This window comes from Nyctereutes procyonoides, unplaced genomic scaffold (genome assembly GCF_905146905.1).
Source record: "Nyctereutes procyonoides isolate TBG_1078 unplaced genomic scaffold, NYPRO_anot_genome, whole genome shotgun sequence".
Classification (NCBI taxonomy): domain Eukaryota; kingdom Metazoa; phylum Chordata; class Mammalia; order Carnivora; family Canidae; genus Nyctereutes; species Nyctereutes procyonoides.
The window spans coordinates 5,726,293-5,752,167 of NW_026575132.1; the positions used below are offsets into that span (position 1 = coordinate 5,726,293).

General features: G+C 37.6%; 1 protein-coding gene across 1 annotated transcript in view; it reads right to left on the reverse strand.

The window, feature by feature from the left end:
* Positions 1-25,875, reverse strand: part of DNAH7 (dynein axonemal heavy chain 7) — a 226,683-nt gene that overhangs the window by 180,426 nt on the left and 20,382 nt on the right. The window contains 8 exon segments of the mRNA XM_055344969.1: positions 3,548-3,626; positions 4,739-4,866; positions 5,605-5,877; positions 10,635-10,814; positions 11,425-11,608; positions 17,310-17,429; positions 23,311-23,436; positions 25,300-25,375. Of these exon segments, the coding sequence (XP_055200944.1) occupies positions 3,548-3,626; positions 4,739-4,866; positions 5,605-5,877; positions 10,635-10,814; positions 11,425-11,608; positions 17,310-17,429; positions 23,311-23,436; positions 25,300-25,375 (1,166 nt within the window).

Here is a 25,875-nt window from a genome sequence, read left to right on the forward strand (position 1 = left end):
TCCCACGCACCTCTACACAACAGCAGCGGGGAAAAATAGAAAATACTGAACAACACTTTAGGAGCCCCAGGAAACCAGAGAAGAATGCAATGGATTTCTGGGAGAGACGCAGCAGGGTGATATCATCTATTCTTTGACAGCAGCACTTTGGGACACCTGCTAGCGCCTCACCTACAGTGCCTGACACTGTGCCAGGGGCTGGCAATTCAGTGCGACAACCAACCGACCAGAGCTTTGCCCCCATAGGCTTTCTGGTCTAGTTGGGGGGAACAAGCATTAGTCTCATCACCTCCGTAACAAATGTTAAATTGCAAACATGCAAAAAAAAAATTGCAAACATGCAGCAGACACCGGGACTACAACACTCTCCTTAACTATGAAAACTAAAACATAGCTAGCTATAGGCAAAATTTAACAAGAAATGTGCTACATCTGTATGAGGAAAACTATAATGCTTTATTGAGGGACATTTTAAAAGTTCTGGATAAAAGTATAAATATATGATAAGACGTAATATTCTCAAGATGTTAAGTTTGCCTCCAATAAGTCTATAAAACCAGTGCAATTTCTATCAAAATTGCCACGGCATTTTAAAAAAACAGAATTCATCATAATTCTGAAAGTCTCTGAAATGGTAAATACTTAAGAGTAGTAAAGATAATCATGAAAAAAATGATAGACACTAGCCTAATATGAACACATAATATAGACTTATTTATTTATTTTTATAAGATGTTATTTATTTACTCATGAGAGACACAGAGAGAGAGAGAGAGAGAGGCAGAGACACAGGCAGAGGGAGAAGCAGGCTCCCTGCAGGGATCCCGACACAGAACTCGATCCCAGGACCTGAGCCAAAGGCAGACACTCAACCCCTGACCGCCCCCCCCTCCGCCAGGTACCCCTAGATGTAGTAATTTAAGTAGTTCTTGTTCTGTCCCAGGAATAGAGAAGGGAGAAGAGAGGTCAGAACTATATCCGTGTACTTGTGGAAATTCAGCATTGAAAAGATGCACTTAAAATCAAGAGCGGAAAAAAATAATAATAAAATAAAGAGCGAAATGACAGATGACTTAATAAATCATATTAATTAGCTACTGATCTTGGGAAAAAACTAAGATTCCTTGTTACCTGGGAGAGATACAAAGAAGGTATACTGTTCAGTGAATACAGTAACTTGCCGCAGGGTAATGATTTTGTTTTTGTAAACACAAATCCGTGGGGGGTAGTGGTGAATGCACAGGTGTGTGCACACGTATGTGTGTGCATGAGCACACACGTACATGCACGTGTACATATGCACAAATAGCTCTCTCAAAGCTTTTTTAATTTTTAATTTTTTTTCAAAGCTCTTTGATACATGTTAATTCACATATCTTAATATAAATGTTGAAGGAAATCTGCTTCCCTATTGAAAAATGAGAAGACTGGCAATGACATGTAACTACCTATATGTTCACCTTCCCTATTGTATACCCTACCCTCCCTGTCCAGGAAGTAAATGTTGTGGTTTTTTAATGCTTTTAAAAGTCTATTTAATCTTCATTTCTCTGGTATTCTCTCTTGATCTCTCTCTCTCTCTCTAGTGTTATTTATGTTTAATTAACACTGTAAACATGTTTGGAAAGAGAATTCACATTAAACTTAAAAAAAATCATTACTCAAAAGAGAGGAATTATGGAAAAAGATAGACTCCTGCTTTTTACTTTGTACAATTCCATATTGCTTAAAATTTTACTTTTGTAATTAAAGAAGCAACATTGTCTAAAAGTCTGTCATTAATATATCATTCTAGGAAGGCTACATATTATGTTACAAATCCAAACAAGTAAGATGGGAACCATGGTGGTTTCCACAAGTAACGAAATGTCTAACTGAAAATATATTTTTGTAATTTGGTTAATTAGATTTCTGTATAGTCAAACAACAGGATTTTTATTTCCCGATTTCGGTATTGAATACAGAAGTTATTTTGCCCTTGTGTGACTAAACTTCTCTAAGATACAGAAATATTAAATAACAGTTAATGAATCCTATTTGCTAATTCCGTTTTTATGAACAACAGAAATTCACATTAAATAACTCCAAATTTGTAAATATTTCCAGTGATGGCTAGGAGGGTAAATAAACAATATTGATATTCATTTTTCCAAAGGAATACACAGTTATGGAATTCCAGTTATTTTATAATCATCCATGATCAAAGCGTCACTTGACATCCTATGAAAACTAATGTAAAATATAAAAATCTTCTAAAAGAGATTATGTACAAATGTGTACATCAAATACACACACATATACACACACATACAAATTCACATGCTAACAACCCTAATCCAAGTACAAAAACTTTAAAGAAAATAGAATTCTTTTCGTTAAAGGCTGATATGTAGAAGTTGGTTCTAATAACTTTAAAAAAGTTTTCTTTAAATGAGTAATTTAAAGAATGTGCATTTGAACTTCTTTTGTAACTTCTTGCCTATACAAAGTTTTGAATGATTTTACATGTTTTGCGGAGTTGGCTTAAATATTTTAAAATCTAAGAGGAAGGGGGACACTTGACGGGATGAGCACTGGGTGTTATTCTGTATGTTGGTAAATTGAACACCAATAAAAATTAATTTATAAAAAAAATCTAAGAGGAAAACATTTCATTTTAGGTCTTGAGAATGCTGGCTGGAAAAAGAAAGTCTCGTAAAAGCTTGTTGTTATGAGAATGAAGAAGGAATAAAATAAAATGGTGATTAGCTAGTTGTTTTACCCACCATTAGGCGGACTTCAAGTACAGAAGAAACATGAAAAATGATTGAAGTGACACTTACCTGTTATTTTAATACCATAAATCCTAGGCTCAAAACATTTTGGCAAACTACCACAGAAAATTTTAAAATGTCACAAAAACAGCCTATAGGAAACAAATTATTAAAGATTAAATATTTGATTAAAAAAATTAAGGATGACCTCCTAGCTCAGGTTACCCAAGACAGTCCTGGTTAATGCCTTTGAACATGGCAAGAAGTATTAATGATGTTCTCAGAATATTGGTAGATGATTATACTAACAGCTCTTCCAGTATCCATGTTTCACCTCTTCCTATCCATACCTGTGGTGTCTTCTCATGCTCTGGCCATGGGACTTGTTTTGGCCAATGAGATGTTGACCACTGTGATGCACAGAGACACTTGAAAAGCATCTGTACAACTGGGCTTGCTTTTGCGTTTCTACCGTGCCAGGAGAACATGCCCAGTGAGGCTGCTGAGACGAGTGAAGTCGAGTCAAAATGCCAAAAATCGCACACTAGTTAACCCAACTGAGAGCTAGTGAGACCCAACTGAGTGAGTGATCCAACTGTGACCAGAACCGGCCGGGAACACCCAGCCTGAATCACCAAACTGCAGATTCATGAGCTAAGAATAACAAAATATTATTTTAAGGCTCTTTAAACTTTTGGAGTGATTTGTTATTGTATTATCATGTTGATAATTAACTAATAACATTTGGGGAGACAATTAAACACATAGGACTTCTAAGAGTTTATAAATAATACCTTCATTTCCATTAGTTCCGCTGTATTTGGAGGAGTGCTAAGAGCTTTTTCAGCTATCTTCTCAAATTCATCACATAATCTGAAACACCAGACAAAATCAGTCTTACATAATTAAACTTTATACCTAAATACATTCCTGTGTACTATTTAAACGTGCTGCCATGTGAAAAATAAAGATGATCTTACCTATGTGACGTCTAAAGAATTAAAAAGGCAATTTGTGTCCATACTCATTCATTCAATATACATTTAATGATCATTTATTACATTCCCAACTATGATGTTAAGTGAGAGACAGAGAAATGGAGAAGATATAATAACGACTCTCAAGAAGTTCCTAATCCTATATAAAAGCCAGGGCCATAAACAATCACTTCCAACCTACAATTTTAGGGGCTCTATCAGAGATTTAGTTGAGATAGCACCCAAAAAGTGGTACTGGTTTGTAGGTCTATTTCCCCCTTAAGAGTGTAACTTCCTTCAGAAATTATATTCATATTTGGAGTATAAGCACTTACTGTTGTGCCTAATATAAGCTTCCTTTCGGCTTTTATGCATCCTGAATATTTTTTGAATGATCTATGTTTTCCTGTAATACCATAACCATTACAAAATTTCTGATTATGTGGGGGGATTTTCCATGTAACCGATGCCAGAAAAAGAGGTTCCCAGAGCAACAGTAACACCTGTTGTTCTAAGACAAGTTCTACTTCTTGTCTAAATAGATGGGTGTCCTGCTTTCTACCTTTCCACGAGTTTACTTAACATGAGCCAGTTTTCCTAAAAATCTCCAGGTTGGTCAACAAATAAGTTTGTAGTTAAGAATAACATGTTATCACGGCCTTAAAGAGTAATTACACTGAGTGAAGTTCCAAACTTGAGGGTCGGTTAGGACCGAGGACAATTATTGGGAAAATCCGCTTTGTGTACTGATTATACAAACTTAACATCTTAGTGATCTTAGAGAACGCCCATCTGATTTGTGCAAACAAAACTGCAAGCACATTTTAATACCGCCTTATTTCAGGTGGTCAGGTAGGCACAGTTGTGGTGAAAACCTAATAATAATCATAGCATAACGAATCCAAGTAGGAGGGTCACTGATGACACCATTCTAATCCATAACTTTATTTGAAGGACAACTGATTCTATCTAACATCCCCCTGAAAAAAAATAGTATCACATAAATACCTTGTATTTACTTCCTGGTGATCTCTGAACATTTTAGCTATAAGTTTTCCACAAATAATTTCTGCTCGCTTCACCAAAGCTCTGATTAATTCCTCACAGTGCATCTCAAACATTCCTAAACGAACAGTCTGCAATGTTAAGTATTAAAAGTTTGATAAACATGAAAATAAAAGATTCCCACAATTTTGCCTTTCTCACAAGGTGTGTGTGATCTAACAAGATTCAGATTTTCTGTTTTTTTTTTTTTAATATGATTCAGGCAGGATTTTCTAAACACTCATATCTTGCAGCTATCTTCTGGGTAAGTCTCCTTCAAGAGTTTGTTATCTTGGAAGCCAATTCTATTTCAGGACAACAACGGATATAAGAACTTTGGAGAATTGAGTTATTGCTAAATAGACAGTGGGGGATTTAAATGTTATATATTCTCTGTACAAAACAGTAATGTGTGTTCAGGGTGGAAATTTTGGAAGTTATAAAAAAGGACAAATGAAAATCTTAAATTACCAGCCTCTTGCTGAACAGAAGTAATCACATTTTGGTGTAATTACTATATTTTCCAAAGGATTTTTAAACACTAAAGCAAAAGAAAAAATTAAGTTCTTGGAATTTTTGAGGGATCAAATTATATAAAGTAGCTAAAAGTTAGGCTTGAAGTACTAGACTTTCAGTCCTATGAGGACAAGAACCCTGTTTTGTCTCCTTCCACTTATCCAGGGCTTTGGCCCGTGGAGAGGCAAGAAATATTTTCCCTGTTGATAGTAACGGTCTGAGTCTTTCACTGTATGGTCCAAGAACACATCCTAATAAAACTGGGAAAAGATCATTAGTTACAAAGAACAGTTGTACAAAAACAGATCATTTACCTTTCTAGATGTGTACTGTATCTCCTCTATCAGTTTTTGGTATTTGCGAATTTCTTGAATTATTCTCTCATAAGTATGATTTTCTTCGAGGAAAGCATCGACTTCTTGCTCAGCTTTTCTGGTGATCAGAAAGTTATACTTGTCATAGAGTCTGAGGTGTTTGGTAGGTTCCTCACTCTCCCTTATTACCACTTCCTTCACCTTGTCTTTGTGGGCTTCAATAATTTCATTCAGAATTACTGGTTTCAGGTTTGCTGGCTTAGACTTACTTTCCTAAACAAAGGAGAAAAATAACATTCATTTCCAAAAATAAATTAAGGTAGTCGTATCCTTTATCTTTGTAAAAATGCCGATCTTACCATATATAGAGGTTTTTAAATTTTATTTTTTATTGGAGTTCGATTTGCCAGCAAATAGCATAACACCCAGTGCTCAACCCATCAAGTGCCCCCTCAATGCCCGTAACCCAGTCACCCCAACCCCCCCCCCGCCTCCCTTTCCACCACCCTTTGTTCATTTCCCAGAGTTAGGTGTGAGAGAAAAGGTTTTTTTTACTCACAAGACCTTTTTGATTTTCTAACCTCTATAGAAAGATATTCAGTTTAATCATAGCAGTGTATTGAATAACTGAGTCTCATATAACTTTTTTTGTTTTCCTTCAAGGCTACCTAGTTTTGTTTTTCTGTAGGGATCAAAGAACAGCCACTTGAAAATATAGACAAAATAAAAGAATATGAAAACACCCAAAATCCACATTTTCTTTGTGCAATTGTATATGCTTTATAAGGTAGTCCTTGCATTGTACTTTGTTTTTAAAAAGTCAACCAGCTCAGTGTCATATCATCATATTCTTTGATCACAGTACTTTTTCACCTTGAGGAGTAATCTGTCTTAGAACAAAGAAAGACTGTTTAGTCACTCATTTGTTGACCTTTGATCTTTGATTCTGTGAACAGCGACTAGAGTAGACTAAAATTCCTAGTTACAAAATGTGCATTCTGCTACCACCATTAGAATAGTGGATCAGACAACAATTTTAAATAAGCAAACACATCTCAACAGCTTGTCTCCTCTTCTCAAATAAAAGGGTGAGTACAGGGGATCCCTGGGTGGCTCAGCAGTTTGGCGCCTGCCTTTGGCCCAGGGCGTGATCCTGGAGTCTCGGGATTGAGTCCCAGGTTGGGCTCCCGGTGCATGGAGCCTGCTTCTCCCTCTGCCTGTGTCTCTGCTTCTCTCTCTCTCTCTCTCTCTCTCTCTCTCTCTCTCTGTCTATCATAAATAAATAAATCTTTAAAAAAAATCTTAAAAAAAAAAGGGCGAGCACATGTGTCTAAATGGTTGATGATCTTGAATCGAGTTACACTTAAAAGTGTACATGCTCTACCCCCCATTCAGAAGGGATCTTTCACTGTGACAAACAAAAATTATGATCCGTAGTGGATATTCTACAGCATTTACTAGATAATATCAAAAGATTCCTTAGAGAAAAAAAAAAAAAGATTCCTTAGAGAGCTGGATAGTTTATTCAGGTCTCCAGGGTGCATTTGCCTAAGATGCTCATATTGCTTAGAACTAGATGCTTCTTGAGAACTTTAGTGAATCCCACCACCACCACTCAGCCCTGAGCTCCGTAGGTGCTTGGTGCCATCTATTCCAGAAAACAAAACACAACACAACCACTTTGGGATAAAGCAATCTATATTATGTACTGTATGCAATGTAATTATTGGATCAAATGCAAAGGTCATTAATATTCATTATGCAATGTTTCTTAAACATATTAACAGCCTGTCTAATGTCTATAGCCTATAGGTCTCTCTTTCTAAACATAACTGGATACCAGTACATCAGAACTATATTAGAGTGTATACTTGTGATATGAATTCTAATCAGTTTCTATCAGGAGTTAAGGGAAATATTTTGTATGAGACAGTGCCAAGTGTTCCAAGGTCTATCAAAAGAGATCATAAGATAGATGGTGATATGCCTGGACTCACAGCATCTTAGCCCCTTGCACGTTTGCCTTTCATGGGGAAAAAAAAAAAGTGGATTTTAATTTCACTTTCTGTTTCTATCAAAGACTGTGATAAGAACAGCTCTACGAATTCCGCTTCTGCAGTTGCTGTCAAAGGTCATAGAAATCACGTTCAGTCATCTTACTCGAAGTGTCTTCTATATCACTTGTTTCCAAACCTAACTGATTACTAGCAAAATATCCCTAGATGATTCTGGCAACCTGTCTCTGAGAACCAACTACCACCGTGAATCCGCATCTCTAGGAGCAAGAGGTGGTGGTGGTGGATTTGTATTTTTAAAATCTCACCAGGTGATGCTGACCCATAGGGTTTCAGAACAATTACCCCGTGTGGAAGGCCCCGTGTAAGATCTCTTTCTCTCAGAATCTCACACCAGGAAGAATACCTGATCAGTCTAAATTAACTGTTTAATTCCAATTAAAACTTGTCTTATTCCTTAGAAACCAGGAGACTTGGAGCCATATTTTATAACCATTAAATCAAAGCAACTGTATTCATTCAAATGACGGTAATCCTTTCCTGTACTTTGAGCACACCCTGTGGCTCTCACTAACGTGTTATATTTGTCTGTTTCATAAGCTCCTTCAGATCATTCCTGAAAGAAAAAAAAAAAGGCAGGGTATGCCTGGAGAAAGATGCAATAGAACTAATAGAACAAATAGAACTGAAGTTAAACAGAGGACAAAGTAAACTGTATTTCTCGAGAGACTTCTGTCTGTGGCAACATGAGGAACAGATAACCTGAAAATAGCCATCTAGTTCAAAACATGTAAGTGTGCTGGGGGGAAAAAATGCCAAACACAACTTGTATAATACACAGCTAAGGAAGCAAAATAATAGAGCAAGTCTAGGGACCAACGTGAGAGAACATAAACTGAAGGTAATTCTGTGCCCAAGTGAACAGCTGCCCAGAGACTGCAGATCCCTGGTGGCCTAAGTTTTGCTCAAATGAGTCTCTAGCAAGATGGGCCTCTGTGCAGGGGTGGGTGGGGATGGGGTGGGGATGATGGTCAGGAAACAAAGCCTCAACCCTGAGGAAGGAGGAGTCATAATTTCTGCACCCCACAGAAAGCCAAGAACACGGGAAGGTGACACACAATTTCAGGATGCTGACGGGCGAGGGAACCTCTGAATGAGGGAGGAAAGGCAAGGAAAATATCCTGTTTTGACCTTGTCTTTCAGTGCAGAAGAAAAAACATGGTCGCCTGAAGAATTTGTGACCTGCAGCGTGTTCTCATGCAGATTTGGGTAAACTAGTACATTGCCAGTGCGGCCTACAAAATCCGCTGCGAGAATTTCATTTAAAAATAGTCCTTCAATCTGGAGAGGCCTCCAGAGCAACCATCAGGAGAATATGCAAGTTCTGGAGGAACCAACTTAAATTAAGGCCTTAAGGACCTCCCTGCATGAGGTACTTACATGTATAAGCCCAGAATAATAAAGAAAAAACACCCACAGAAATAAACCACCATGAGCAAGTGTCATATCAGCAAAGCACCTTTTATAGAGAAGTAAAAGAGTAACAAATATATGACTAAATACAAGAGACTATCAAAAGTGACCTGTGCGATTTGACAAAGAACTTAAAGGAATTCCTAGAAAATAAAAATCTTAAAAAAAATTAGAAGCTCTATGATGAGGATAATATCCTCACAATGGATCATTTCACCATCACAATGTTGAGTAAAACAAACAGGGGATCCCTGGGTGGCTCAGCGGTTTAGTGCCCGCCTTGGGCCCAGGACGTGATCCTGGGGACCTGAGATCGAGTTCTGAGTCGGGCTCCCTGCATGGAGCCTGCTTCTCCCTCTGCCTGTGTCTCTGCCTCTCTCTTTCTCTCTCTCTCTCATAAATAAATAAATAAAATCTTTAAAAAAAAAAAAAAACAGGTCACTGATTATGACTCCAAAGTCCTGGAAAGAATAAATGGCAATTGTTGAGGGATATGCACACAGCTTGTAAGTCTATCTTGAAATTTCAGCTTAATAACTACAAAATTCGAGATAGTGATTCTTTTGCCACAAGGTAGGAGAGGAGTGTGGGAACAGGGAAGGGCAGTGGTCAGCAGAAGAGCTTAAGGGTATCCATAATGATAGTCCACTTCTCTAGTTAGATTCTAGTACATGGGGGTAACTTTACTACCACCTAAAACTACACACTAGTTTCCTGGATGTTTCCTATTCATATTTGTGAATGACTTCAATAAAAAAGAGGGGAGCCTGGGTGGTTCAGTCGTTTAAGCCGCCAACCCTTGGTTTTGGCTCAGGTCATGATCTCGCAGTGGTGGATAGAGCCCTGTGTTGGGGTTGGAGCTCAGCGCAGAGTCTGCCTCAGATGTTCTCTCCCTTCCCCTCTGCCCTTCCCTGCCCACCCCCTACTTGTGTGCATGCTCTTTCTATATAATAAATATTTTTTAAAAAGTAAAAGAAATAGGAAAGAATTTAAAAAGCCACTGGACTTACAAAGCTTGAAAACATTTTAAGTGAAGGAATTATCAGACATGCTTGTTTTGTACACGAGACTGCAGTAACTGCTGTTGAAATACACAAGTTCAGCAAAGCTTCGCTAAATACATGACCAGAGAGAGAAGGGAAGTAGAATTTGGGATTGGAGAGTACAGAGATGCTACTACTTATGGGAAAAGGTATATGAGGAGAGTAATCAACTGGAGGACGGTTTGAGAGCTACAACAGTATAAGGGAGGCCTACAGCATGGCTTGAGTGCTACAGCAAACACTCATCAACTGTTTTAAACTGGAGCACAACTTTAATTCTTTCCCTTAAGAAAAATTTCAGTCCCAAGAAACTAGGTATACTCTAAGATCAGCTAATGGGAAAACGGTATTTTGTTGAATTAAAATTTTCTTATATACCAATTTTACCAAGCCATTTATATTCTGCAAGGCAGAGAATAGAGGTCTACACCTTTTAAAGGTTGTTTGAAATGAATATCATCATGGAAATTAAAGCTATCAGAATACCCTTGTTACTTACCCACTTGGAATACAATTTTGTCTCAACTCTTGGAACAAAACTGACAGCCTTAATCATGATGTCATAAATGTTCAGAAGGATGTCTGCATAGTCATTGAAATCAGGTTCAAACTTAATGGTGTCATTTTCAAGAATCAGCCTCATGATGAAACCCGGATGTTCATAAGCTCTAATAGAATCCTGCAATAAAAAATTATACATGTATGTTAATATATTATGAACCAGGAGAGACTAAGCAGTGCACTGATCCCAATTAGAAAACATGGGAACTCACCTCTCCTCTTATGCCCTAGACGGTTAAGCCAATGAGGAGCTCTACTTAAAAGAGCAAGAACAATTCCCAGCTAGATGTGTTGGTATCTAGTATCCACCTGGCCTACAGATCAAGGAGTTCCAGAAAAAGGAGAATGTGCATAGCAATGGGCCTCTACACTCATACAAGAAGGAGCCCAAGAGAACATTCAAATTTCCAGGCGCAGGTCACATTCTAATAGGACTCTCTTCCAGAAAGAAAAGAGTTCCTTGCAGAAAACTTCCCCAGGCATCACGACCCAAATTTCCCAATATTTTTACTTCTCTTCACTAATCCTCACCAACATGAATATAATCATGTTGAATCCTGAATCCTGAATATTCAGATTGATACTTTTTTTAAAAAATAGGTAAGTGATCTAAAGGTATACTTCCTCCTCTTCCACTGGAAAAGGTTCTTTAAAACAAACAAAACAAAACATTTTCCTTTTGAAAATAAATTAGTAGATGAATATTGGTGTAACTGCACCATACTTACTGGTGGTTGTGCTATTAAGTCTGTGAAATCCTGCATGGAGACCAAAGTGAGTTCCTGCAGCTGTAAAGTCATAAGTGTTGCTGCACAGTTGAAAAAAGATTCCAATTTGGCACTGCTGTCACCGGTTGGCAATTGTTTTTTTTTATTGCCTTGGTAATAAATATTCTGCACTTCTGGAAACCACCTTGGAAGCACAAAAGACTTTTAAAAGTTAATACTTCCAGTGAATCACTCCTTTTACATTAAGCATTAGCAGTAACTTCTAGACATCCAAAGTTCTTCCTAGAGAGGTACATTGCTAATTGACATGAGCCACTCTCTGAAACATAAGCACTAGCATATTTCACTTTTTCTTGGAAAATAAATTTTAATCACAGTCAATGGAAGATGACTCAACAATGTGATGCTGTGAGAAAATAAAAACGTAAATCTAACTCCTGAAACTGATTCCTGTACTTTTTTAATAAAAATGTATTGGATATCACAAAATACTACTCACTGGTCTCCAAAATGTTCTTTGGGAAAAAGATTTGTTAATTTAAAGCTAAAATGCAAATTGCTGATTAAATCAAGTAAGTTTGTTTGGTTCAATCCACTTGGTACTTTCTGCTATTCTGTTTCACAAGGACTTGAAACCAAGACAAGTCAATAAAATCAAATCTATTATTTTCTTATTCCCCTTAATGTGAAATCCTGAAAGAATGACTGTTTTAAGACAGTTTCAAATATGTATGTATCCTCATAATAAAAGGGTAACAGTAAATTCACATATAGATTTATAATGATAACAAGTCTAGTTTTCAGTTTATAAAACCACTAATAGTACAAAATTAAGTAATATTGAGAACTCTTTATAAGAGATTTTTTTTTTAAAAGTAGGGTCTTCATACCTTTAGGAGTTCCCTGAATGCCCCAAGAAAGATCTAAATTTTAAATATATGTATTCATTTCTTTAATAAATGAATTAGTATCTACTTTAGTATCTACTATGTGCTAGGAACAGTGTCATGGGAGATATAAAAAGATATATCATCTCTTATAATAATGAAGACAATGCATCATAGGAAAAAAACAGTCTTGAAGTCAAAGGATTGAGATATAATTTTCCATTTAACTAACAGAGAAGGATTTTATAGTGAAGATGGCAATTTCACTGAAGGAAGGAAATGAAATGAGAAGTATCAGGAGAAAAGAATTTGAAATAGAAGTATGATAATAAAAAAAAGTAGTATGATAATAAGAAAAATAAGTGGATGAGTGGGGCTAATATGTCTAATCATTTCATTGTCTATAATAGAGATAATAGATTTCTTCCTAGAAAATAGGAGAAATAAGTAGAGGAAAGCTGAGGACTTTTGCAGAACTTGGGAACTAAACACAAGAAGTTGGGGCAACCTCACTCTCAAAAATGAAGCCATGGCAAATCTTTTTGCTGTAAGGTGTCATTGTTGAGGCAATAGATAAAGAGGGTGAGTAACAAATACTAAGAAGAGAAGGGCAATGCTATATTAAGAAAGGGGACCGGGATCCCTGGGTGGCGCAGCGGTTTGGCGCCTGCCTTTGGCCCAGGGCACGATCCTGGAGACCCGGGATCGAATCCCACGTCGGGCTCCCGGTGCATGGAGCCTGCTTCTCCCTCCGCCTGTGTCTCTGCCTCTCTCTCTCTGTGTGTGACTATCATAAATGAATAAAAAAATTTAAAAAAAAAAAAAAAAAAGAAAGGGGACCAAGAAACTGCCAGTTTCTTGCAGTGACCAGTAGTTCAGACAAGAGATGAAATAGACTTGGGGCCAACAAACTGGAAAAAAAGTTTGATGCTTTTTTATGCTTTAAAAATTATGCTTTAAAAATTATCCAGTCATTGTCCCGAAGACATTTACAGGGCTCCGTATTATGTACAAAACACTTGGTACAAAATATTAGTCTGCAAAGTGCTTATAGGCTAATGGAGGAAAAGACAAACACACAAGTACATATTACAAAAGGAAGGAATGTTGCAAAAGAGGTATTCAAGAGGAAGAGATCACTTTTTAGGGGGTAACAACAGAGAATTTCATAGAAGGATCATTTGAGCTGGGTATTGGAGAACGAAGAAATTTTATCCAGTAATAAGCTGTATTAAGTACTAAAAGCTACGTGGATCATAATATTTTGCCAGTAGAATTCAAGAGGTTTCATTCTGTTTAATTTCCTTAACCTCTTATTCAATTTGATATAATTATATATGCTAAGATGGTAATACTAAGAGTCACAGAGTTTAAGAGACTAACTTAATAAATCAGAAAAATTTCCAAAAAATAAAAAGACCATGGCCCAGGTAAAGATGAATTCATTATTACGTTCTACAGAACATTTAAAGAATTAATAACCAATCCTTCATAAACTGCCCAAAGAGAGAAAAACAGAGAGAGGAATATTCCTGACTCATTCTATGAAGTCAATATTATCACGCCCAAACCAGACAAATACATCACAAGAAAAAGAAAACTGCAGACCAATATCCCTTATGCATGTATAACACAAAAACCCTCAACAAAGTAGTAGCAGACTGAATCTAGCAGCATATAAAAAGAATTATACTCCATGGCCAAGTGGGATTTATCTCAGGAATGAAAGATTAGTTCAATATATTAAAACCAATGTAATATACTAATAAAGTAGGAAAAAACCCATTATGATCTTAGCTGCAGAAAAAAACATTTGGCAATATCTGCATAACAGAAACAATCAAGAAACAATGAATGAAAGGGAAATTCCTCAACTTGATAAAGGGAACAGCTAACAAAATGACAAAAGACTGAAAGCCTTCCCCTGACATCAGGCACAATACAAGGATGTCCACCCTCACCACATCTTTTCAACACTGTACTGGAGATTCTAACCAAAGCATTTAGGCAAAGAGAAGACAAAAGAAACAAATGCAGATAAGAAATGAAGAGTAGAACTATATCTATTTGCAGATAACACAAACTTCTATAGAAAAAGATATAAAGGTTCCACACACACACACACACAAAAAAAAAAAAAAACTATTGGTGCTAATAAACAAGTTTAGCAAGGTTGCAGGATATAAGATCAATGTACAAAAAAAAAAACCAGTTAGACTTTATCAAAATTAAAAAATATTTGTGCCTCAGAGTGCCTGGGTTACTCAGTTAAGTATCCAACTCTCTCTCTCTCTCTCTCTCTCTCTCTTTTTTTTTTTTTTTTTAGTGTCCAACTCTTGATCTCAGCTCAGGTCTTGATCTCAGGGTCATGAGCTCAAGCCCCATATTGGGCTTCATATTAGGCATGGAGCCTACTTTAAAAAAAATTTTTTTGTGTGCCTCAAATCTGTGCCTATCAAGCAAATGAAAGGATCAACCACATAAGAAGAGAAATACTTGTAGATCATGTACTGAAGGTTTAGTATCCAGAATATATAAAGAACTCTTACAATTCAACAATAAAAATACTACTCAATACAAAGTAAGCAACTATCTGAATAGACACATCCAAATAAGACAAATACATGGATTATAAAGATGCTCAACATAGTCATTAGAGAAATGCAAATCAAACCCACAATAAGATAGAACTTCACCTCTATTAGGGTGACTGTATATAATCAGAAAGATGGACAATAACAAGTACAAACAGGATGTAGAGAAAGTGGAACCGTCATATATTGTTGATAGGAACGTAAAATCTTACAAACCTTTTAGGGAACAAATATGGTAGTTCCTCAAAAAGTCAAACACGGAGCTATTACATAACCCAACAATTCTACTCCTAGGTATATACCCCAAGAGGACTGAAAACACAAGTTCATACCGATGTTCATTGCACTATGCATTATTCCTAATAGGCAAAGAGTAGCAACAACACAAATGTCCAGCTACTGGTGAACGGATAAGCAAAATATGTTAGCTCCATATGATGAAATATTTGGCCATGAGAAGGAATAAAGTACTGATACAGGCTATAACATGGATGAACCTTGAGAACATTGTCCTTAGTGTAAGAAGACAGACATAAATGTGTACATATTATATAATCCCTCTGAGATGAAATGTTCAAAATGGGTATGGAAAGTATGTTAGTGATTGTCAGGGCACGTGGGAGGGGGAATCAGGAGTGTCTGATAACAGAGAAAGTGTTTCTTTTGGGCGGTGATAGAATTAGTGATGATTATTGCAAAACATAAGCCACTGAAATGTACACAAGAAAGTGGTGAATTTTATGGTAAGTAAGTTATATCTCAATTTTAAAAAATAGTTAGCAATCTACTAATTATGGCTAGCGACAGGCTAAGGGTGGTCAAGATGTAGAGGACAACAAACAGAAAAAGTCACAAAGTTTTTTCAGCTTGGCCTGGGAATGGTCCAGAACAGGAAGAGAGATGCTGATATTCAGGTGGCATTCAACTGGAGATATGCAGTATGAAATTAGTAACAAGGGCCTAGAGCTCAAAAAAACGTAAGACCTTGAGACAGAAAAGACAGTTGAGATCATGACATTGTCAAGAGTGTAAAGAAGACAAAGGAGCAAACACTTGAGAGGCCCCCACTCTTGGGGACGGTAAGAACATGGAACCTAGAAAACAGATTTCCAGAATGCAGGGGTGATAAACCATAGCATAGCAACTGCTGAGTCGATGCGGAGGGTGATTACGGAGAGAGGGTATTTGGGTTTGGGGCAGATACCATAACCGTTTACTAATCCTTTCCCCACTGTGAGGAGCTGATCTTCGGTCTTTTAGCCATGATAAACACATTCTGGTTCACTACTGGAAGTATAGACACAGTGTTCTTCCCCTAGAATCAATCAGGAAGCATCAAGAGCCACAGCTAATCAATTTACAACTCTCAGCAAAAGTTTTCAATAAAGGTTTGACCTCTACTCTGCACCGTGATGCCCAATTGACCAAAATTTACAGTGGTAATATATTCCCGGGGTATAACCCTGAGGTTATAGATCAAGAAAATTTATTTGTATTCTGTCTTTAAGAGGTCATTTTCTTCCCTGTAATTAGTTATGGGGTTTCATTCTATCCCCCTCATCTATTTGTTTATGTTAACTAAATACTAGAATTAAAGGAAATTCTAAAGCTCTTTCAAGTAATGTCAGAAAAAGAATTTGATTCTGACATAATAGAGAAGAAAAAAAGATAAAGGAAAGATTCAGCCTTAAACTATGAAGATGTATCTCCAACTTTTGGAAATCATGAAGCCGTGCTGGAGTTACATGACCTCTGTTACCTGCAATTTGAGCTCATTTTAATGTCCTATTTATAATAACCCATGATAGAGAAAGTTTTCCTGTATTGTTTCAGAGCATATTGTCTGGTACCTACATCAATAATTATCAAGTGTGGCTATTCCATTTTTAAGGATCATTCTGAGACATTTAACTACCATTTGATAAGTCTAACCTCTCAGTGCAATTGTAAACTCCTTTAAAGAATATAGATCACCCCAATTGTGCTTTAACTATTCTTCATCCCCCATCCAAAAGCAAAATGAGAGAGGTACAGTGCCTTAAATGTATTAGTAGTAGATGTCAAATATCTAATAAATGGATAAGTTGATGATCATTCCCCCAACAGTATCCAACCCCACTCTTAGAAAAGTAGAAACCAGACATTGAGAGAAAAAAAAAAACACTATAATTATTTTAGTTCCTGCACAATCTACACTGTGTAGAATATTTGGATAGGCCATACAGACCAATTCCGTTAAAGATATTATACTTAATTCTTGAACCGAAATAATTACAAACTTATTAAAATAGGATTTTCTAAAAAAATAAAATAAAATAGGATTTTCTAAATGCAGCTAAAATATAGTTCCCCACAAGAACATTTTTAAAATTGTGTTTTCCTCCAAGAAATTTCAAAACTTTACATTTTAAGTAGAGTCTCTTTAGCAGATTCCATGTGTTTCATAACAATGGTGTGAAATGCTGACAGCTCTAATGCATCCTGGCGGTTATGAAACTCTTCTATATCAACTAAACGTAGTTTTCTGCAAGACATAAAAAATAAACAATAATTAAGGCAGGAGATTTATTTGCTTTTAATCTGTTAACTGGTCTCCTCGAAAATATGATACTCCTAGGTTATATCATTAAAATGCTTATTTAATAAAATTAAATATTTAAGAACATGAGATTTTAAAAATAATTTTAATTTTTTAACTAATGTAATTAGATTTGGTAAGGACACAGTATAAATTATGAAGCATTCTTGTGAAGTAGAACAAAATCGAAATAACTGGGATTTGATAGATAATTTAGATAGATTTTTGCTTTCAAATTGGAACAATTGCAATAGGAAAAGAGGTAAAGCTCAAAGCTTGGAAGCCCCGCTACTCCTAAAACAAAAATTGTACCCACTCTAAAAAGAAAGCAATCTTGCATTTTAGGGCGCTATGGGGTGGGGGAGACCTCACACTTAATTAAGACCTATTGTATCAAAATCTTATGATCCTGTCTGGTTTTGTTGTTGTCTTGGGTTTTTTTGTTTTGTTTAAGAAAACACAGTGCTTACTCTAGTCAACAGCTTTCCATTCAACTTCTTTTCTGACTACAATGCTATGGATCTTTGTTATATACATGGTTTACACATTTAAGACATTTCTGTCGGGGGCTCCATGCTGGGTGTGGAGCCTACTTAAAAAATTAATAAAAGCACATGGAAAAGAAGAAACTGAACCCTTATCTTACACCATACACAAAAATTAACTCAAAATGGATTAATGACTTGAATATAAGACCTGAAACCATAGAAGTCCTAGAAGAAAACATAGGCAGTAAGCTCCTGGACATGAGTGTTGGCAATGATTTTTTTGGATCTGATGCCAAAAGCAAAGACAACGAAAGCAAAAGATAAACAAGTGGGACTACATCAAACTAAAATGCTTCTGCACAGCCAAAATCAACCATTAACAAAATGAAAAGGCATCCTACTTACTGAATGGGAGAAAATATTTGCAAATCATATACTAATAAGGGGTTAATATTAAAAATTTATAAAGAACACGTACAACTCAGTAGAAAAAAAATCCGATTAAAAAGTGGGCAGAGGATTTGAATCAACAGTTTTCCAAAGAAGGCACAAAGATGGCCAACAGGTATATATGAAAAGATGTTTGCATCACTAATTATCAGGGAAATACAAATCAAACCAAAATGAGATTATCATCGCACACCTGCTAGGATGGCTATTTAAAAAAGGTAAGAGATAACAAGTGTTGGCGAGAATGTGGACAAGAGAGAATCCTTGTGCACTGTTTGTGGAAATGTAAATTGGTGTAGCCACTATGGAAAACAATACAGAGGCTCCTCAAAAAACAAAGAATAGGACTACCATATTATTACCAGCACTTCTACTTCCAGATATTTATCTGAAGACAATGAAAACACTAAATCAAAAACGTACCAGTGCCCCCCATGTTACTGCATTATGGATAATAGTCAAAACAGGGAAACAATCTAAATGTCCGTTGATGGATAAGGAAATCGTGATACATAAGTATATGTCATGGAATATTATTCAGCCATAAAATAATGAAATCTTGCCATTTAGACACCATGGATGGACCCCGAAAGCATCATGCTAAGTGAAATAAGCCAGACAAAAACAAATAACTTGATGACCTCATATGTGCTATCTAAAATACTGGAAACTGACCTCGTGGATGTGGAGAACAGACTGATGGCTGCCTGGGGCAGGGGATGGAGGGGAGGCAACATAACCTCACTCTCTTAGACCTCTTTCTCTCACATTCAACTACTCTAATTCATGGCCTGTGGTAATGTCCACGTATATGTACATATACACTATACACACGTCTTCATATATACACACTATTTTTCAAGCAAAGATACCTGTGTGGTGTGTAGGTTGTGACTGCGTTACACACACCAGCTCGGACATGAAGTGGGTTGTGTGCATCTACCCACTGAAGGACACAGGCTTGCACACTCCCATCTACAAACATTCCCTTCGGTCTCCACCTGCACTTCACAGTCATCCAGATGATTCTCGCATTACCCTTCCCAGCCCACGGCCACACACATGGATGTTCTCTATCTTCAAGAGCTGCTGAGATTAAGGCCCAACTGACTGTGGCCTGGAGGAAGGATGCCCTGGGTAATCAATGCAACCTCCTGCTCCGAGAGGAGGACTCTCAGCTGTGCAACGACTCGTGTCTGCAAGGGCAACAATGAAGTTGCCAGAGTCCTCTTCCTCCCCACAGACTGCAAAGCTTCTTCCTCGTTTGTCTTTGTCTTCACCCCAGATGCCTTGAGGTTTGCTTCAGTTGCTGCTACTGATACCTCTTGCCACTATGACCGTGGACACCAAGTCTGGACACATCCCTCATTTACTGTTTGTTGATCTGGACTTTATTCCCTTTTTTCTTCCCCTCTCTCCTCTCACTTTCTGGACTCTTGCCTCCTGACAGGGCCCAACAAAGTCAAGCCTTTTATGGATGATGCTAGGGACTGCAGCCTCACCCCCCAGCATCCAGTGTGCCCTGGTAGTTCTATCTACGAATAGTTACAAAAGAAAACAGCTCTGGTGGTGGTGTGAAGATAAAATGTACCCTTGCATGCAAACAGGTTTTGTGGAGGTGAGGTCATCCTATGTATGACCTCATGACTGCAAGCACAGTCAAATCACAGGGCTGGGCAGGAGAGGAATACCCGAGAGAAAAGAAATGGGGAAAACATGGGCAAGGAGATAGCCTCTTCCTATTCCAAAGGCCAAATTCCAGTGGGCAAAGAAATCCACGTCGTACAACAGAAAGCAGAACGATGCTTTCCAGCAGTGTGTGGTCTGACCAACAGAGGCCACGTTTAGGCCGTGTGTATGTGTAGGCACACGTGTGTATCTGATCATATGGGCACAAAATAAAAAAAGGGAAGCTATCCCGCGGGATGGTTGCCATGGGTCTTTGGCTGGGCAGGTGGAGAGGAGGGCAGCGAGGAGGAAGAGAAAGGCTGGTGGGTGGAAGTCAGGCAAAAAAGTATATATGATCACATTTATATGCTTATATAAAAGTTTCATAGATGGCCGCGTGTTTAATTAAAATTTATTTTTAAAAAGCAGACAGGCCCAAACCAGTAATATGACAACAACCCGATGCACTGCCAAAAAGAAAATGTGAATTTTTCTTAGAGAATAGTTGCATTTTAGTAAACTATGTTGGTGAAATGTGGAAAAGGGCAGTAGGGGCTATCGAATTTAGATGAGACCATACACCCCAATGGCCGTTTCTTTCATGCAGTGGGTGTCTGCCAACTAATGCACCAAAGCCATTTCTTACAGAAACAGTATTTGGTGATCACTGAGTAACTTTCAAAATACATTTTTGTATTATAGCACTGCATAAGCTATTCTGACAGTGATCTGCTCTCAAATCATTCCTGGCAAAGCTTACTTTTAAAAGGGGGGAGCTGGGGATCCCTGGGTGGCGCAGCGGTTTAACACCTGCCTTTGGCCCAGGGCGTGATCCTGGAGACCCGGGATCAAATCCCAGTCGGGCTCCCAAATGGAGCCTGCTTCTCCCTCTGCCTATGTCTCTGCCTCTCTCTCTCTCTCTCTCTCTGTGACTATCATAAATAAATAAAAATTTTTTAAAAAGGGGAGGAGCTGTATAATGTGAAAGTTTTAAGTACCTTAGGAAAGAGCCATGTAAATCTATGTAAGAAACTTGTAGCATATGTAAGGTTTTGTTAGCATTTATCCTACAAAAATAGAATATTTTAGTAGGAATTTGCTGAATGTAAGACCATGGACTCTGTTTTTATACTATGACCTGATTTTATTTTTTTTTAATTTTTACTTATTTATGATAGTCACACACACACAGAGAGAGAGAGAGAGAGAGAGAGAGAGAGAGAGAGAGACATAGGCAGAGGGAGAAGCAGGCCCCATGCACCAGGAGCCCGACGTGAGATTCGAGCCCGGGTCTCCAGGATCGTGCCCTGGGCCAAAGGCAGGTGCTAAACCACTGTGCCACCCAGGGATCCGTATGACCTGATTTTAAAGGTCCAAAATAATTTGTTTTTAAAAGTTTGTCCTCGTGCTAAAGTGTCAGTGTATGTATAATTGATCTGGTTGTAAACTATATTTCGAATTAAATCCTAGTGTAATGACGTGGGCACTTGACGGGATGAGCACTGGGTGTTATTCTGTACGTTGGCAAATTGAACACCAATAAAAAAAATTATTAAAAAATAATAAAATAAATCCTAGTGTAATAAGCTTTATATAACTAAAGGTTTTAAGCTGCTAGAACATTTCCTATTTTTAAGAGATGTGAGATGCAGTATGGGACTATTTTAATTTTTCTTCCTTAAGCCCAAAGATTAAACTATTAAAGGGTCCCTCCAACCTTAAAGATTCATTCTGGCTTTCAGTAATTTTTGTAATCTAGAATATGAATATAGTTTAGTGTATGACGTCAGTATATATATTTTTTGTTACTAGTACAAGTGCAACCCAGGGGACCATTAATGCAATAGATGTAATTTCTTGCATAGTATCTTGATAACGTGTTTTACCTAAATATAACAGTTAATCCAACAGTAAATTACAAATCTGTATGGGAGACTCAATTTAAAAATTCTGATTGTAATTGCCCTATTCTAATTTGGTGGTTTTTCAACATTTTAAAGCAGAGTGGCTAAATTGTATTTCTCCAGTTAAACTTAGATGAGGTGACATGGCTCAAGTCAAATAATGCTATCCTAAAGTTTACATAGTACTTCATGTACATTTGTGAATTTCAAGCATGAAATTAAAAAATAAAATTGCCTCTCCCCCCCCCAAAAAAAGAAAAAAGCAGACAGGATGCGACTCTGTGGGGTCAGAGGATGCAATAAAAATTGCAATAAAAATTATGCACAGTTCAGGTCTAAGGACGGGCTTCCCATCAAATGGTTTCGGGAGGCCCCGCAAAGTGTGCTCGCTTCCCATGCCCTCCTGCCACACAGCAGGTGCAGCCAAGACCCGGGGACCCTGCAGGGCTGGCTGCTTATTGGGGGGGCTGCAGTCATGGGGGTTGCAAAGGTTGGGGTTGGGAGGGAAGGCTCCAGACTATTTAGAGACTGGGTGTCTCCTCTCTCCTAAGGCAGGTCTGATCCAGATTTTGAGGTTCCTGAGAGGAGCCCTTCTCTAGGAAACAATCTATGGAAATCCTACTGCTTTTGCATCCTTTAGGAAGCCTGTGCCCACAGGTGCATGTGCTAGGACGCCCCCCTGGCACCGTAGAAGGTGCGGTGCAAGGGAGGGAGCATGAAGTGCAAGGGAGGGAGCATGAAGCTGGAGCTTCTCAACCCAGGGACCAGCTGTCCTCGGCCCCGGGAGCAAGCAGGTCAGCTCCACGCCCCCCCCCCCACAGGATCCACATCCAGCTGTGCCAAGCACGTGTCACCTGTGGCTGTGCGTCCCACTGTGACAATGTCTATGAGGTGATGATGCATCACCTCCAACAGTCATGCCATTCGGGTAGGCGATACCTCCTAGGCTTCCACAATATCCAGATGATTGGAGCGGCTAATGTTTTGTGGGATCTAAAACAAAGCATGACAATTCAGCCCCTAAACTGTGACTACTCCTTAAAGTCTGTGCAGTAGTGGGCTCTGGGATGGGGGTTAGAGGTAACTGGGCAAGAGGTAAAAGGCAATGTTCGTGCTCTACTGCACCTCTACGCTGCTGATTTAAAACCACGTTTGAATACTGATGGTAAGTTTGTAGTCATTTTTTTTTATTTGCAGTTAAAACAGTAAGAGAAATCATTAAGGTGTGACGAAATAGCTCTTATAACCATTTTTTTTTTATTTTTTTTTTCTTATAACCCTTTTAAGAAGCAGCACAGTAAGGCCGGAGATACTCACTTATAAGTACTGTGCCACAAATCTAGCACAGCCAACATTGTAGGGTTCAGTGTGTTCAAGTGATCCTTAATATAATTGCTTGCAGCTAAAAAAGATTTCCTCCAAGGTTTGGGAAGAATTTCCATTCTGAAAACGAAGAAAAAAATCGGCTATCTTTAGAAATCAAAACGAAGTATTGTTTTAGCATACTTCTTGAGTAATAATGCTTTTTTTTTTTCTTTAGAGATTGGTGGGGGAGCAGAGGGAGAGAGAGCACCTTAAGCAGTCCCCATGCCCAGCCCTGAACCTGACTTAGGACTCGATCTCACAAGCCTGAGATCCTGATCTAAGCCCAAATCAAGAGCTGGTCGCTGAACCGACAGAGCCATCAAAGTGCCCCAATAATGGCTGCATTTTAATAAAAAGTATTATGTATCCCTTACAGTCATAGCAAAACATATAATTATATATTAAAAAGGCCATACTTTCTATAGTCTAAGCTATAGAATAATTTTTATGAAATTTTAGAATAATTAATATGAAATTAGACTTGAATCTTTTTTTAAAGATTTTATTTATTTAAGAGAGAGCAGGAGGGAGGGTCAGAGGGAGAGAGAGAGAGAAGCGGCCTCTCTGCTGAGCGGGAGCCCAGCTTGGAGCTCAATCCCAGGACCCCGAGATTATTGCCTGAGCTGAAGGCAGACACTCAACCGACTGAGCCACCCAGGTGTCCCTGAGTCTTTTTCAAGTTTTATTTATTTAAGTAATCTCTACACTCAACTTGGAGGCTCAAACTCATGACTCCAAGGATCAAGGGTCATATGCTCTCCCAACTGAGCCGACCAGGTATCCCACAGACTAGAATCTTTAATACATATGGTAACTATTTTTCCTTTAAATACTTAATCAAGGTCACAAAGAACTAATAATGATGAATAGAAATAGTAGCCAGCTTTTTTCTCATATATATCTTGAAAGACTTCATTTCAAGACACAAAAAGTTTAAATTTTTCTGCTTTGGGTTTTTTTTTTTTTTTTCCTGCTTTCTGCTTCTGGAAATTCCCTTCAACTTAACCTCTGTTTATATGTAAAGGACACTTCCAACATCACCAACACTAACATCCTTATTTGAAGACATTTACTCCTATGACTTGAATAGTCAGTCGTCCTTAATACAGCAAAGATATGCCATTTTCATCTTTCAGAGTATATTTAAACATTTGCGTTTGATGCCTACAATTTTTTTATTTTCACTGACTTTAAACACTTAATCTTATTTTATTATACAGCAAGCTTAATTCAGTTTTTCAGTTGTAGTCATACCACCTTTACAATTAAAAAGATGATTTTTATCTCTTCCCAGGAGAAAAACTGTTCTCCACATAAGATATGTTGGAAACGACTGAATAATTTTTTCTTGCCATTATATGAAAACGATCGGAGGCACTTTTAAATAGTATGAAAGAAGCAACACGGCATTGTTCACTAAATCCTAAAAATAGAACCACTATTCTTCAAACTATTTAAGAGATTTATTCCTAAATGTTAATTACTTAGGGAAATATATAGCAAGTGTATTTTTCTATTATGTGCCCTATATTTTAATCTAATAAATTGGAATATATTCTATATATACGTATTTTCCGCAATGTTCCCCAGCATGTTTTTATGCATTCCAATTGCCATTAAGCTCTGATATCCTATTACATCTGAAGACTGTGCTAGTAGCCATGGAAATACAAAGATCTCTACCAAGTTCTTTCACCAGTGCGCTTCTGTTTTAAGCACACAGGTGTCCATATTCATCCCTCTGCCTACCTATTTACCCATGGATTTGTAAACAGAACATAGCAGGGCTTAGATTCATAAACGTAATAAGAATAAGCAGTTGTATATATGAAGTACCTAAGTTATAAGCATCTATAGGAGAAATAGAACCAGTGTATGAATATATACACATACACAAAACAGTCATATCATCAATATTCTTACAGAAACGTGATCACTTACTCAGCACGGTGGGGTGGAAGTTCATCTGGTTTTTTATCCTCTTCTTTTTCCCTAGGATCTTTTAAAACAAAATCAACTAAAAGAAAATTGAAAAGTTCTGATAAATAACCTGATGTGGATTATATTTCCAAGCAATTGCAAAACTAATTCCACTAAAATCAATCATTATGTCATTATGTCATCTAAAATAATGGAGCAGTTTGTGCGTATGACTAAAGTGGTTATGAGAAAACCTAGGATGTCTGTGTCTTTGCGAGTATATGGGCCCTCTCCTAAGAGCAGGTCTCTATTATTTCACTTGAGAATAATAATTGGTCTTAAGATGACATTTCCTTCATAGCAACTCTACCAAAAGTATTTTCCGCTGAAGGGCAACAATACAGAATCCTAACAGTCTGCTTTCACTGAGGAAACTTAGGTATTGCTTTGTTCTCTTCAAAGTTGCATAAAAGTATAAAACATAAATCAGCAGAGGGAGCTATGGTCCTTAATCCAGTTCATCTGCCCTTGAAGATGCTCTTTCTAAAATGCAACTGTGCTGTCACCCCTTTGCTTGAGGTACTTTGGTGACTCGCT